The sequence below is a fragment of the Nannobrachium achirus genome, assembly GCF_963921795.1.
Source record: "Nannobrachium achirus genome assembly, chromosome: 5".
NCBI lineage: Eukaryota > Metazoa > Chordata > Actinopteri > Myctophiformes > Myctophidae > Nannobrachium > Nannobrachium achirus.
The window spans coordinates 10,382,263-10,399,183 of NC_137814.1; the positions used below are offsets into that span (position 1 = coordinate 10,382,263).

The 16,921-nt window shown below is 41.4% G+C and overlaps 1 protein-coding gene across 1 annotated transcript in view; it reads right to left on the reverse strand.

Moving 5' to 3' along the window:
• LOC308284797 (band 4.1-like protein 3) overlaps positions 1–16,921 on the reverse strand; it is an 85,304-nt gene that overhangs the window by 57,741 nt on the left and 10,642 nt on the right. The window contains exons 2-3 of the mRNA XM_080725524.1: positions 6,691–6,908; positions 1,871–2,014 (exon numbers count right to left, since the gene is read on the reverse strand). Coding sequence (XP_080581650.1) covers positions 1,871–2,014; positions 6,691–6,897 — 351 coding nt within the window. The 5' untranslated portion in view covers positions 6,898–6,908. The remainder of the gene's footprint in view (positions 1–1,870; positions 2,015–6,690; positions 6,909–16,921) is intronic.

Consider the following 16,921-nt stretch of genomic DNA (forward strand, 5'->3'; position numbering starts at 1 on the left):
TAGACACAAAGTTTGGACCACCAAGCCCCCAGAACCTAGGGGGAGGGCTGAAGCGCCATGGACATGGTGGCCGTTTTGACGTACTGCAGTTGGGACCAGAAACATGAATGCGCATCTAGAGGATTCTTTGTATTGACTGCGCGTTTATAGCGGAAGTGCTCGTTCATGACTTGGAGCCCCAGCGCGTCCATGAACAAACTCGATGACGCAAAACGCATCACTTAGGCCCCACTACGTCACGTTTCAGATGCGTTTCAAACGCAGAAGTACGCTTCATGCGCTGGCTGAGCAGCTCAATGCAAGTGGACAGGCGGGTATATCTGGTGTCCACACCATAGAGTTATAATAAGGATACTTATTATAACTCTATGGTTTGGCACACTAGCTTAACTGACCTCATCTCTAACATTTTCCTTTTGAAAATAGCAAAATATAGCAGATCTACAAGCTCATAATGCGTCGTTTGTAGGTCTGATACTTTTGATACTTTTGTGTGACGCTGTAAGATGATCAAGTGGATTTACGCAAAACGAAAACTAAATGTTAGATCAAGACCAGCCACGGTAACCAGGCTTTTATTTTCATTCGTGTTTGGCTCAAAAGATAAAGACTAGGTCCAATAACAGTGTGGCTACATATGGATTTCGACTTCATGAGACACGTCTATGAAGTCAGTCGTCCATGACGTATCTGTGACGTATGCCTCAAGGTTTCAGCTTTATTTGACAGCCACTCACTTCCTTATAGACGGCTTGGCTCTGAAAGAGCCTTGCTTCATCGACCGTCAAAACTACCGTAGTCTGGTTGCTACAGCAGCATGAGACGACGTACTGTACACGGTATACCTTCAAACCACAACCGCATACAGTTTTGTGTTGTTAGAATTTATGGGAAAAGAGGACGTACAACTGGCTGAAAGGAGATTTATGGCAAAGAATGCAAATGCCTTCAGTCTCTGGTGGTCAAATGTGCTCCTTATTTAATTTCCCAGTAAGACCGATTTATCATCATGGACATACTGTATGCTTGTGAAAGGGGAAGCATTGTTGTAGCCCCTCTGGTAAGTAGTATATCTGCTGCGCTCCACGTCCAAGCTGACTCTGTTTCTAGGCCAATGTCCTTAGAAATCCTACCAGGGACCGCAGTGGGAGATCAAGCTGCCAAGTAATCACAGCCGACCCACACAGGGTGTCCGACACTGAAGTCCTTCCAACAAAGCGCTCCCATTTCATGGTTTCTCCCCCCCAAAACAGTTTGCTAATCCCCCTTGTTCAAAGCTCCCGGTGGGGAGGAATCTACTTAACAGAGAGAGATTTAAGGAGGAGGGTGTGAGTCACCGACTGGTTTCCTACTCCTCCTCCCTCAGCAGCAGCACACAGCAAAATCATTAGAGTTCATTTAACTCACAGAGTATACAAGTGGAACTAAATGGACAGTTATGGGTCTATTTGGTTCCATTTGTACACACTAATAGATTTTACTGTATAGGCAGAGGATGGCGTTATGAACTTCATCAGTCATTTGGCGAGGTGTGAAAACATTAGTGACTTTTAGAAAATGTTTGTAAAAACCTGCACCGCGTACGGTCTCATGAGGTCTGAAATATCTCTAAAACACATTTCGGCCCAGAGACCTTCGTCAGGTTATGTCAACCTTCGTCCGGGCATAAACTTTGTGTGTCACCATTAAACTTTGTATTTGTAAGACAGAGAGTGTGCAGGAATCTTGCTTCTACACTGAGTGCATAATACAGTATGTACACAGGTAGATACAGCGTTGGTTTAACTCAGACAAATCATCCATCTGTCCATACAGGTGAATATTTAGAAGCAGTTATCAGTAATAACCAGTGGCACCTCCAGCCTCTTACCTCCACAGTGAGTGTGTAGTCAGAGCCGTCCAGCAGAGCGATCTTACACTGCATGATCTTCAGCTTCTTCACTCCTCTTAACGGAGACCTGGACAGACGACTGGTGGACGACCGGTGGGACGTCAGGTCCTCCTCCGTTGACTCCTACAAAGGAAGGACGAACATCAAGGTCTGTTAACTCATTCTGTGCCAATCACGTGTATACACGTGATATATTAGCGCATCCCACAGTGCCAATCACGTGTATACACGTGATTCAAAAAAAAATAAAAAAATAAAAAATCTTTTTTTGGAAAAAATTTTTTTGAATTTTTTTTTTTGGACCCCATCAAAACTAGTGAACATGATTTCAATCGCGATTTTGCATGTTTAACCCCCATACAACCCCCATACAACTCAGGTAGCAGACCTCCAAGCTCACAACAGTGTAAAACATAATGGCTATTATCTCAAGAATGCCTGAACGGATTTCCAATCGGATTTTTTTGTTTGAAAGCTGTGAACAAACTGCACAAACCCACAACAATGCAATCCAGGATTGCATTGGATTTTTTAGAGCTCATTCTTCTCTGTTTTTTTCCCATGCATGAGGTGTGCAAGGTTTAATCATGGCTAAGTTGACGAAAATAAGGCTTTTAAAATGCTTGGTAGCCAATAGCTAACTTCAAGCTAACTTCATCCTCTTCCTGTACATGCACAAAGGAAAGTGTTTAGGCAAGTCATGGCTGCAGGGCTTCTGCATATACCAGCATATCTCTATGGGATTGTCTGTGGCACACTTGGCCCCCTCTAGTGGTGAAAGGGTGGCATTAAATGAGTTAAATTATGCTGTTTATTATGCTGTAGTAGGCATTAAAGGAGTAGTTCACCCTCAAAATGACTTTTTCTCTATTGATTACTCATGCCATGGAAAGTAGAGTTCAATAATGTTTTTTGTTTTTTGTCACATTCCTAAGACAAAAATTTGATTAGAGTAAATTTACCCCCATTCGTTCCGGATGGGGACCCATTTCGAAACGGGTCCCCATCCGGAACGAATGGGGGTAAATTTATTGTTATCACATTTTTGTATTAGGAATGTGACAAAAAACTAAAAATATTATTGAACTCTACTTTCCATGGCATGAGTAATCAATAGAAAAAAGTCATTTTGGGGGTGAACTACTCCTTTAAGTCTATGTTCACACTGGCAGCCTCAATTTCTGATTTCTGGCCCATTCAGATTCTAATCAGATTGGTTTTAACAAAGTCTGAAGAAACACACCACGCACACGCACACACACACACACACACACACACACACACACACACACACACACACACACACACACACACACACACACACACACACACACACACACACTTTTGGGAAGTAGACTTGAACTACATTTGTAGGTGGTTTGAAATGTGATTCAAATCCCACTTCCACTGTAAATATGTGTCTCAGTCTGGACACTCAAGCTGATTTATAATATCCTTCATCGTACAACGGTGTCACTTGCAAAAAATACCCAATCTACAAGCTCATGTCTATGCCATTACGTTGTTACCACAGCAACCGGTGCGGATACTGTAGGTCGCAGAAGTCCGAACGATCCCTTGCACATACAGTAACTGTGTGAACAATGAGTCTCTCCGAATTGAGAAATACCTGTAAAATAGATTTGCCTGCAGTCTGAACAAAGCCTTTAGTTGACACTCAGAAAGACTTGTCCACTACTGTATGTACTGCAGGGTGTAGGACTGTCAGTGTAGGAGAGATTGTAGCAAAGTCTCCAAAACAGTTACTACTCAGAACTGATCTGATGGCCGGTCTCAGAGCTCCTGCACCCTGGGATGTCCTGAAGCCTGTCCGAACCGGAGTCAGTAGGGAGTTCTCTCCTGCTCACGGTGCTGTCACATAGCCCAGTACTCTTTAAGTGTCAGTTACTTAACATTGCTGTTTGGGACAAAAAAATCCCTGGTTCTAATGTCACATGTCCAAAACATAAAAATAGAGCGCTGTCAGGGGCCTTTTCCTTTGGCAAAGAATCAGTTCCAGAACCAGTGCCGGTTCAACTTTCTTAGAACCTTGGTTTGTTCTTGCGAAACGGCTTGCGTTTCCACCAGATTGAACCATGATTGAACCAGAGGAACCAAGGATTTTGTGGTTCCCATTCGGAACCAACTGTTACGGTTCGGAACCAACTTCGGTTCTCGGTGGAAAAGCTCACCTCTGGTTCATCCCATAGGCGGGAGAAAGAACCAGAACTGGTTCTTTGCCGGTGGAAAAGGCCCTTCAGATTCAACAGAATCAGATCAAAGGAGAGGAGAGGTGTGAGGTGTGCACTGCCATTTTGTTTCTCGAACCGAGAAAATCCAATTTTCCACTTGGCTGAAAACATTTTGAACCCGGGGGAAAGGACTTGGGGGCCAGGGACGTGTTACCTTGTTACTATGAAAGTGGCGGCGCAATTACTGTCTCTTTTCATTTTCAAATTGAAAAGGTATTTTCATGCTCTTAAGGCAATATATTGTGAACCTACTGCAGCTAGACTGCGAGCACAGTTACATTTTCATTTGACAGGCTATACTGTATGTGAATATAGGAAACATTACAAATTATACAGTGTGTGTTTGTGCCAAAGTAATATCTCAACTTAAAGGAGCTATAGTCAACTTTTTCTTGAAAAACGGATGCTAAAATAAAAATAATGTTTCGAAAATATAAATAAATAAGCTTCATATATGTGTTTCTATTCAAAAATGACCACAAAAAGCGTAAAATAATATTAAAATAATCATTTTGGCCATTGTCAGACCGTCACTTTGTTTACATTCTAATCTATAGACTAGGATGTAAACAAAGTGTCGGCCCTACAATGAAAAAGTTGACTATAGCTCCTTTAAGTACTGCATAAAAACTGACACGGTTGTACCAGTCTTCCTTTCAGACTTGTTGTTGGTATTTCACACACTTGACAATGGCAGCTCTTCCTCCCTCGTGCCCTGTGTGTTTTCTTCATGTTTTTCAGTCTTCAGTTTAAATCTCAACTCTTATGATATGTAAACTGTTCAACATGTGACAGATTTCTCACAATCATCCCCCTCCCATGATGATTCATCGTATCCTCTCCTGCTTTTCCTATCAACATCCCATTTTCATAGGACAATGGTGTTCAGTGTTTGAGCGTGCTCATATTATTTGCTTTCTGCACATCATAGAAAAGTATAACCTTTTGGAGCCAAAGCTTTGTTTTTTTCCCTGCACATTTGTTATCATCCTGGCCACTGTGGCCTTTTTAATCTATCTAATCACTACATATTGCTTTTAAGACGGTCAGACTACAAATTAAAACCTTTATTCTACTGTTGGATACATTAGCCTACTCTAGATAATAAGACTGCCAGTTAAACTGCTGCTAGACTGATCCAGTAACATTTACAAAGCTGACAGATTCAGAAGAAACTCCAAGGAGTCATCTTCCAGCCAAGACCATGATTACGCACAGCATGTCTACAAGTTAACTGACCCATTTATTTATGTCATTTCTCACAGTTAACCAAAGCACCTTACATTACCAAACTAGTTACAGTTTACTCTGGCATTTCTCAAAGCTATCACAAATGTGATTGAAGTCACAGCTAGACTACTTCCAGTGCCCAAGAACAAAGAGGAAAGAAAGGTTGAAACCAGGGATCCTTCAGTCTTTTAGTGCCACTGCTAATTGAAATCTCTGGAAACGTGACCAGACCACCTGCAGATGGAACAGATAGCCTGTCAGCCAGGTAACTTGTTGGGACTGCTATCTGTGGACAAGCACTCAGGGCCCCAGATAAGATCACAAGCTACGTAACTCGGGGCTGCCTCAGACAAAACACAGACATGCCGCAGACTGCATTTTCCCCCCACAACAGAGACCTCTGCTGTTTTCTTAAGACTGAAAGACGGTTCTACAGAAAGCCTGGGATCTTATTTTTGTGCAAAGACATTGTCCAAGAACCAGATTAGCTTTATTTACCAATTACAGTATATGTTTAGGAATTGATATTTGGGTGGTGCAACGCACGCACGCACGCACACACGCACCTACGTTGTAGGGTTTCTGTTAGCCGGTATTTACTGGCCATTGACCGATGCAAGCAGTTCACTCACAGCAACTTTATTCACATCTACATGATGTAGTAGATAAATATGATTTAGTTAACTATAAAAACTAACGTAACAAGATGTAATTAACAGTTGGGTGCACGACTGCATGTATCTGCAAACATGCATGTGACGTTATTCACGTTGATTATAATAGGTCCGATTAATTTATTCTTTGGCTGGTAAAGCAGAAACCCTGACCGGGAGCTGCCTGAGATACAGCGTGTGGACTTGGCACCTGTACATTCTTTCTTATTGGGATGTGCGTGCTTTACTTTGGACACTATTTCTAGGGTTTTGCCCAGCTCAAAATGCGTCGCTTCACACCATGTTTTGAGCTTGCGGATCTACTACTTATGATGCGTTTGTGTGACACTGTAGTATGATCAAGTAGGGAGTTACTTTTACGAATGTAAAATATGAAGATAAGAGATTTCTGCCTGACAGCAACGATATATAGCAACATTGTTTTTTTTTCAGAAAACTGTTCTGAAATTTAGAAGGCATTTTTTTAACTATTGAAAAATAGCAGATATACAAGCTCACAGCACGCTGCAAGCATAAAAGAATGGTTAAAGTAATAATGCGTAAAAATGCATTCCAGGTGTTAATGGCTTTTTAAATTAAACGGCCTCAGGTCTTTAAGTGGACAACTTGACCCAGGAGGTGGAGTTCTGGGGGTGCTGCTGACCTGTGTCTTCTTGGCGGGGGTGCTGTGTCCGGCAGCGGGGGGCAGCAGCTCCGGCAGGGCCTGGTTATGGGACACGGGGGCTGCTACAGCGCCACCTGCTGGCTCTTGGCTGGGCTGCGGTGTTGCTTTGGCCTCCCCGTTCTCAGCCTCCTTCTTCTTCTCCTGGGGCTGCTTCGGCTCCGACTCGGCGCCTGATTCGGTCGTCATGGCAAATCACGCTGGAGACGAGGGGGGATAAAAGAGCAAGGGGAGGGGGACGGAAAAGGAATTAAGATGAGTCACCCAACCTACTTAGAGCATCTTTATTTACGGTAGCCTTTCTCCAAACCCTCCTTCTCCTTTCCAAAACGGCGCTCGACCATTCTCTGATGCGAATGCAAGGACACAGTTATTATTTATGACAATGGGAATGAGTAAGGAGAAATGTTGAAACACGTTGGCCTTGTTCTGCGTTCAGTCCCGTTTTAGCAGAGCTGAATCTAAGTGATAGATGCAGTCTGCAGTGCATTCACACATATACTGTACAGCACTGGTTCCCTAGCAGTGGGTCGGTCTCGAACCCATTTGTGGGTCACGGACCAATTTTTATGGGTCACAGACCAATTTTGATGGGTCACGACTCAAGTAAAAAAATAAAACATTTCTTTTCTTACAAATATACATATTCAATTCAATTTTCAATTCAATCTTTATTTCAGACCCAGGAAGATCCATATCAGTCACAATACAATAAAACAATACAAGAACAAGTAATAAAACAATACAAAAACAAGTAATACAAAATTCAAAATAAAGGCACAGAGCACCAAGCCCAAAAAATCAGTTTCTGACATACAGACATGTGCGCCAATGGTTCCACAGTCTAGATGAGAACCTGACAGCACTGCGTGTAGGGTCCGTTATAACGGCAATGATGTCATTAACTGACTCAGATGCCCTACACATAAACCTGTACATAAGGTTGCGTAGTACAGCAGAGCAGGTGGAGCACACTGACAAACATCTGGCTCACACTATTTTCACCAGTTTGGGTCCCGGCTAGGGATGGGTATCGTCGGCGATACTTTTAATGGTATCGATTGCATGACGTCGATACTATCGGGTATCGGTTCACGTAAAAACGAACAATACCTCGTTTCGATACTCTGGAACGCACCCCTGGCCGGTCGCATCTGAACAGTTGGGCTACTGAGAGTTTAATGACTGCTTTAGTAGGCTACACTCGTTACTGTGGAACATAGCCGACAATAGCCTATAATGTTTATTATTATGATGATTATCCAACGTCTATACTCTCCGCTCCGCCACACTGATCATCATGTGATCATCATCATCACGTGTGATCATCATCATCACCTCTGCTCTTAAATAAAAAGTATCAAACAAATTATAACTTTAACTTCACCTCAAGCTTGTCTTAAATTTAAACAGTTGACAATGTAAGTCTTCTTTAAATTTGTCACTGTATTCTTTCATTTCTACAGTATATTTAATCTAACAGATGAGCTACAAATAGCTACAGGACTTCTGGGTGATGGATTGGTACCCAGTTTAATGTGGACATTCACAAAACTCATTCAATATATTTTACATATAAACACCAAACCGTGCCAGTAACATTACCATTGTTTTACACTAGCAGCTGGCACTATGCATAGTTAGAGGTTAGTTTATTGCTCCCAAAAACTGTCGCTTATATACATACATATAGAACAGTGACTTGAGCCAAAACAAGCATTCACCCCCCAGAGCAAGGTAACATTATCAATAATGTTAATGATTTTAGCTTTAGCTAACAGCCAGGTTAGTTGCAGATCATGCCATATCATGGCCCCGTGAGGCCCCTGGCCCTGGTCTTTTGGAGCACTGTGCACTAGATCATGGGTCTTCAGCATGGGGTCAAGGGACCCCTAGGGGGTCCTCAAAATTACTACACAGGGGCCGCTAAAATCTTTGCGTCATAGGAACTTTTTTTGTTTGCTTTTACATTAATCACTTGAACAATTGCTATTCTGAGGGGAACATTAACCAAAAAGAGCAGCCAAGTACAGAGCCAAAGGCCATGTATTGAGGGTGTAAGTCTAAAATAATAACAACAAAAAAAGAAATACAATACAAAAACACAACACTGATAGTCAATGAAGCCATCCATGAACTCTATGAAAGATTTAATCTGCAACACATTTTCATACAGTATATAGTGGGGGTCCCTGTTTCATCTCTCTCTCAGCTTAAGGGGGTCCTTAGCCTGAATAACGTTGAAGACCCCTGCACTAGATCATGGTTTTGTTAGATCGTCAAGATCTAGCTGTCTGACTTAGTTCTGACTCTATTGAATGATCTAGCAGTCTGACTTAGTTCTGACTCTATTGAATGATCTAGCTGTCTGACTTAGTTCTGACTCTATTGAATGATCTAGCAGTCTGACTTAGTTCTGACTCTATTGAATGATCTAGCTGTCTGACTTAGTTCTGACTCTATTGAATGATCTAGCTGTCTGACTTAGTTCTGACTCTATTGAATGATCTAGCTGTCTGACTTAGTTCTGACTCTATTGAATGATCTAGCTGTCTGACTTAGTTCTGACTCTATTGAATGCGACAATGAGCCGAGTTGTGTTTGGCACCCGCTACTCCGCAGCTTATTTTTATTCTTTCTGCCAAAAATGCATAGTCTCCGCTCACCCTGTTTGTTTGTCACTGTGGCAAGTTTAGAAAAATCTGAAGTGCCATGCTCGTTGGTTCATGTGAATATGCTGTAGATGGATATGCTCAAAATAGCAGATCTACAAGCTCACAATGCATTGTGCCTTCAAAAGATTTTTATACATTTGAAAACGGGACATTCTGCATAATGAGTACGTTCTACGTTTGGTACTTTAAGTAGTATTTCTACAGTATTGATACTTTTGCTTAAGTAAAACATTTTCCCCACAGTACTTTTTTCACCACTGCATATGCTTTTCCACTCTGACATCACTGCTAGACACCACCTGATCTGACATAACCAGAACATCACCAGAACCAGAGCATCCAAGCGATGTTCAAGGCATGCCACTAGCTTATGTTTCCATTTTTCAGCTTCTCCCTATCCTCAAGTTTCACACCTGGCTCTGAGCTCTCCTCTGCAAATGTATTGGGTTTCCTCATGCTTATGTGACTGAGAGACATTTCGTTTAAGGCTGGCCCTTTCAATAATAGCCTCAAACTGGTCTCACTGTCCCGCCACAAGATCCCTCAACGAAGACAAAAGCATTGCTGCTAACTGTGATGTCAATGTCACTTTTCTGCTGGTAGCGTGCAAACGATCAAGTATGACGTCCCAAAAATGTGAATGAACACAATTTCTAAGGTGTGCAATTTAGCACATAGGCCAACACCAACAAATGGCGTTTCACATTCACAGAGAATTGCACAGCCATTTAAATATCAGTCTGAAATCTGTCTTCCGAAAGACTTCCCCCATCTGTGTGTGGATGAAGTGCTAAATGTGTACAGTGACTGCAATGTCTGCCTCTGGGCTACTGTACTACTGACGTATAAAGAGTTACCTCCAACTAAGGCACTTGTGCACAAGTCACAGACTATCAGTTTGTCAGTTTCAGATGGGCCTGCACCCATTGTATTTGCCTGATGTGTTGCTTGGATTGTCATACGATCAGTGTTGATTTCGTCGACTAAAACTATGACGAAAAATATGTGTTGACTGCATTTTTTTCACTGACGAAAACTAAATAAAAACGAAATAAAAACTAAGCTGTGATGACTAAAACTAAGACTAAATATATTGTCAATTTCGTCAACAAAATAAAAACTAGACTAAAACGTTAGGGAAGGACTAGTGGAGAAGAGAGTCATTTTATGTTTGGTTGGTCTCAGGTGTTGCGTGCTGAAAATAGCAGATCTACAAGCTCACAACGCGTCGCGCTGCGACGCGTTGTGAGCTTGTAGATCGGCTATTTTCAGCACACAACTAAGTGTAAAATCAGCCATCATCAAGGCCTGCCAAAATACATTTCAGTTGACTAAATCAACTGTAGATTTAGTCGCCAAAAAATCTTTTGATATTTAGTCGACTAAAATTCGACTAAAACTAAAACTTTTCAGGTGACTAAATTATGACTAAAACTAAATTACATTTTATTCAAAAGACTATGACTAAAACGAAATCAAAATTTGCTGTCAAAAACAACACTGCATACGATATGACTGACCTCTACAGTTTGAGAGGTCCAACCCAAGGCTCTCCACCGTCAAAACCACACAGTCTGCTAAGCTTTTACTAGTGTGTGCTCTCAGTTGGCTCAAAGCCCAGGAATCGCTCCACCACATTCCCACTGTTAGCAAACTAAAATATCAACGTCAACTGGCCCACATTTGACAGGTCTGGGGTGGAGTGAACAAATACTGAAAAGTATTTGGCATCCTCAGCCTCATCTGCTATAGTGTGGTGAGTTTTCTGAATGGAAAGGCAAGCTCAATGAGTTCTTCACATATTATTATACGATATGTTGTCCATGGCAAACTGGACACGGTGCCTCTTCCTTTTCTGCCCAACTGTTCAGCTAAGAATGGATCAAATTGTGATAGCAATTGTAGTTAGGGTGTGTGAACTGTGAATCTTTCAATATCTCATGATTCACTTTAGATTCTTGGGGTCACATTTCAAAAACGCTTGAGGAGAAAATGTATAAAAACAAAAGAAAATGCTAAACAAATAAAATTGATTAGCAGCGAAGGAGAGAATAAAAACTATAAAACATATATGTGAATCATTTCAGAACAGTAGAAGATAAGAAAAGCAATTCTTCCGTAAATCGATTCCCCCCCCAGGAAATTACTATTTGACACAAACCGTTCATCATCCCCCATAAATTCGAGTCCTCTTTCAACCAAGAACTTGATCAGTGCTTTCAAAATGTCCCTCCAGTATTTACATTCTCCATAGTTGCTGCATGAGAGCCCGAGGGTCTGATTTTTGGGGGGTCCCCAGATCATTAGATTAATGTGCAACATTGTTTCATCACTCAACAGTAAACAAACCAACATACAGTAAGTATATACAGGATGCAGATTTCTAAAGTGGCAACTTAACGACTCGTAAGACATTTTTAATGAAGACCACCGCAGTTCAAATATTTGACTACGCTTGCACCTCCTGGTACTCCAACATCAAAAAGCCACTAAAGACTAAGCTCCAAACCTCCCAAAACAAACTGATTCGACTACTTCTCGACCTGGGGCCCATGACCCACGTTTCTCCCACACATTTTGCTAGCCTAAGATGGCTCAGCATTGAAGACAATCCTATTTTTAAGTTAAACAACTAAAAATAGGATTGACTTTCAAAATAGTCAATGCAAATCTGCCCTCAATCCCCTCAGTACCCGGCTACCCGCTTATGTGACCAAAACATCTCCAAAAGGTTAGCGACACCCACAGCCACAACACCAAAGGGAGCGCACACAACGATCTGAAATATGGTTAAATTCTCCTTCTGCAATACTGCCACCCAGGTGTGGAATTCCTTGACTACTTCCCTTAAAACATGTAGCTTTTATAACTGTGATGATTTGTGAATGTTTTTTTTTTTACTTGCTATTTGTTATGTCCATGAATTGAACACCAAGGACTTCCGATGTAAAAAAAAGACCGTAAAAGGACTTATTTGGGATGCTCCTTTTAGGCAGGGTGTTTAACTGTACTTTTTTTTATTGTATTGACTATACTTGTACTGTTCTACATTTTTGTTTAATAAAATACTCAATAAATCAATCAAAATTGTTTTGGGGGGTCACGGCACTGCTGTTTGTCTGCTGGTGCAAGGCAAACATCATGTTCCCATATTCTTTCTGTAGTGCTTCCACTTCCAGTTCACTAATCCCCTGTCTAAAGCCACGAGCTCCCTAACAGTCTGTATGCAAAACAGTACACAGTACACACATCCTGCTGAGGGTGTAGAGTAGTAGCCGCTGCCTAAAAACCTTCTGTCCATTTGGCAGTACACAGTTCAAACAGTTCAAACATCTTTAGGCCAATCACAATTATTTACATAATTTCGTAAGTCATTTCTTTGTATATTTAGGTTATTTGTTATATCTATCCTGTGCAACGTCAAAGCCAAACCCAAATGTAATCTTTATTCATATTTTCCAGTGTTCAATGACAAAAACTAAATTAAAATTAATCGTGAATATTTGCGGGACACTTAACTCATTCTTAGCCAAATCGCCTTTCATCGCCATTTTGGGGACGCCAAACCGTGCCAGATCGCCAAACGTCGCCTTGGGGATCATTTTCTGATGATTTTGGTATTTTTTTGACATTTTTTGAGCTATAAATGACCATTCTAGCTTCATATAAGCTTCAGCAAGGATTCTGCGATGGAAGTGACGTCATCGCCGGAAACCGGAAATCGAGCGTGTCAATCATGTACCCGAGCATATATTTTACATTGGAAACCATTACAGCAACTCGGCTCTATCTCACGTTCTAAACGTCGGATCTTGATCCGGTTTGAAGGCTCTGTGCGTCAATTGGGCATCTAAGGCACATAGTCGATACTTTTTTTTTTTTTTTAAGAGCGCGGATGGCGTGCACGGGTCCCGGGCCGTTCCATGCTAACGCTAATGCTAAGTGAATGGACTGGTTGCTAATTTGAGGCCTTCTAGCAATCGCCAGAGACCTTAATCGCTGGCGACATCTAGTGTACACTATATAGACTACAGCCTACCAAATTGTCATGCATATAAGGGAGATCTACTGTGACTCTGAAAAATTAATAATTTCCTGGCAGTATAGGCGCAAACGCATATTGTAAATGGCTGTGTATGTGTTTTTAAAGGACAACTTTATTTTTTTACAACAAGGGTTCATATTTTAGATTGTAATTACATAATATAAAAGATGAGTGTTAAAACTATTTCATTTAATTCTTTCTATTGTTTTAGAGATTCTTATTTCAGTGGTTGGGGGCATGCGTACAAGTGGCTAAATATGTAATTTTACACAGAACAAGCCCATTCCCAAGATATAACGCAACCTTTCATGGTTGGATGTGACTTATGGGGGCTAGAAGTGTTACTGTAAATAGCAATAAAGAAACTGCTGGCTTAGTGTGTCTAAAAATACATATTTAGCCAATTGTACACATGCCCCCATGCGTACGCATGCCCCACATTTTAGCACAGTAAGCGCGATAAAACTATAGAAAACAAATGAAAACATTTTAACACTCACTTTTTCTTTTCTCTAATTACAATCTAAAATATGAACCCTTATTGTATAAAACCAAAGTTGTCCTTTAAAATGTCACAATTTTGACAGCCCTACTTTCCCACTAAGCGATCCATCTCGGACTGAAGCTGGGTATTTTACCCTGCAGTTTTGGAATGCTGCGCCTCCTCTTCTAACAAGTACTGACTTAACAATTTCACTTTGCCATAATATGCAGGGTCACTGACCTCCAGGACTGGCTCGGTTGCTGATTAGATTTTTGGGAACTGCTTAACGGCTCCTCCTGAGGTGGAGATTATGGTCCATTAGCTTCACCCTTCATGCTCCATCCCTCAAAGGATGTTTATGAGGGAGGGACACCATTACTGTCATCATTATTACTATTATTATTTTTTATATATTTATATATATATTTTTTAAGAAGAAGTTGGCAATGAGTGGAACACTTTGAAGCAAAACTGCCTCCTTAGCTTTCCTTCTGGAAGCGCCACGATTACGATGTGTGCGGTCAATATTTCAGAACCTGCCTATGCCATCCATCATTTATATGAATATTATTCATAGCATACCTCTCCTTGATGATTGGTTGACGGCATTTTATTTCACAACATTTCTTGTTACTTAGGGGAGGCCATGGGGCTGGCTGTCGTCTTCTCCCCCCATAGCATAATAGTCGGGGGATATCTTTAGAAATAGTGTCAAATCCTGGAATAAATTCCTTACCAAAAAAATTCTTCACCAATGTGTTTGTAAAGGTGTCTAGTAACACATCTCACAAAGACTGAAATTCAGTTTCCCTAGGAAAATCTTTGACAGCTAGGGTAATTCTGGGTCTCATTCACTCACTATACACTATACTATAGGGGAAAAAAATCACTCCCAAAAATATGCTTTAAGTGGGATGTGAGGGGTCTAACTAGGTGTTTTTAATTATTCTGAATCCATTGCAAGCATTTGTTTTGCACCAAAAACATTCCTTGGGCTAGGAATGGACCCCCATACCACTGTGAAAAGTGATGACTCATCACTAAACCATCATTTTATGGGCTGTTTTTAGCCCAATGAATGTTTTTTTGTGCAAAACAAATGCTTGCAATGGATTCAGAATAATTAAAAACACCTAGTTAAACCCCTCACATCCCACTTAAAGCATATTCTTTGGGAGTGATTTTTTCCCCTATAGTATATAGTCTATTGTGAGTGAATGAGACCCAGAATTACCCTAGCTGTCAAAGATTTTCCTAGGGAAACTGAATTTCAGTCTTTGTGAGATGTGTTACTAGACACCTTTACAAACACATTGGTGAAGAAATGTTTTGGTAAGGAATTTATTCCAGGACTTTTTAAGATATCCCCCGACTATAACTCAAACCTTATGAAATAATAAGCCTAATTAAAATATATTAACCACATGAATCCTAGCATCCCTCCCTAATGGCACAGTCATAATAACAACAAAGAATATGGGATTTAGATGGTTAACAATAAATCAATAAATCCACCGCTCAGTTCACACGGGTGTGATTTTTTGGTTACAATGGAATGGAATTAGATGTTTTGTCCTAATAGGGATTCCCCTTGGTCTGAGCAGCAGATATTTGGCCTACAATTTAGGAAACCTGCATTCCAGGTGGCTATATACACTATACAGTACACTACACAAGATCGTATTTAATCTTTAAAAGCTACAAACATTATTATGAGTAGTTGTTGCAGCAGAAGTGAAATACACTATAGCAGAAGCGGTAAAACCGTCTCTCTGCAGCTGATGTTAATAGTGTTGCTCTAACAGCTGTAAGGCTACAACACAGCTACTCACAACAAACCTTTTTAATCAATTTCTACAGCATTGTTTTAGTTACAGTTATGCACAGTGCGAAATGTTTTTTATTCAAATAAACGCAAACGTGAGGGGATGATAACTGATTCCTCATCCGCGTAAGGGACTGTCTGCACAAAATATGTACACAGCAATCCAAAACATCTCAACCACGGCTGCACACATCTCCCATAACGTTACGTGACCCCCTCTCCCTTGGCACATAGCAGCAGAACATACCAGCGCGCCACACATGCTCCCCGATGGCCAACGCTGGGATAATGAGAGGAAACGGCTAATTCCCTGTTTTGCCAGAGAAAGATGACAGATAGGACAACGAAACTCTGTGGGACCTCCCGTGACCATGTTCAAAAAGAGCCTCTGGCTTTGGGGATGTGTGGTTTTGGGGAGGTGTGTGTGAGTGGGCAGCAGGCCTCTCTGTGGAGTCTGGGGTTTTGTAGTGTGGATGCCTGTCATTCTGCTGCGAGTACGGGCCTCTCTTATGCCTGCAGCTCTATTTATAGGGCAGTGTTGACTCTGAGGGGGGCAGGCAGGGAGGGATCTGTAACCAACCACCAGTCATCATGGCTGGCCTGGGGTGGGGGGGAGAGGGGGGGGGGGGCACTAGAGCAGCCTCTGGATTCATCACAAGGACTACTGGTGGCCATGCAGAGGTGGTCAGCGCTTTTGGACATTTGGTGGCCGAATGGCTAAATGTCACCATATTTTATATTTTAGGCATTTAACCACTTAACCCCTTTCAACCCTTTTCATTAGGGATGGACATTGGAATCGGCCAATATCGAAAATCGGCAGGTATGATATCAAACCGGTCATTGCCGATTGTGTCTATGGCACTGCACAGCATGATGCTCTGGTCTTGTGACTAAAGTAAACATTACCTGTGTAGCAGCCAGTCTACTTAGTGGCAGCCTACAGAATACAGATGGTGCTGATTACCTTTGCAAAAAAGCATGCGTCACCTCACCTGCTTTCCTCCTGCCTAGTCCAGACGGTCATATTAGACTGGATATTGTCTGTGATTTTGGATATTGTACTATTGTAATTGATTTGGCATTAGTGTTCTTCTAGCTTATTGGTACTCAGATTGAAGTATGTCTTGTAGGCCTACTTGGCCTGAAAAAAAGGGTATTGGAGCAACCCTATTTTCTAGTTC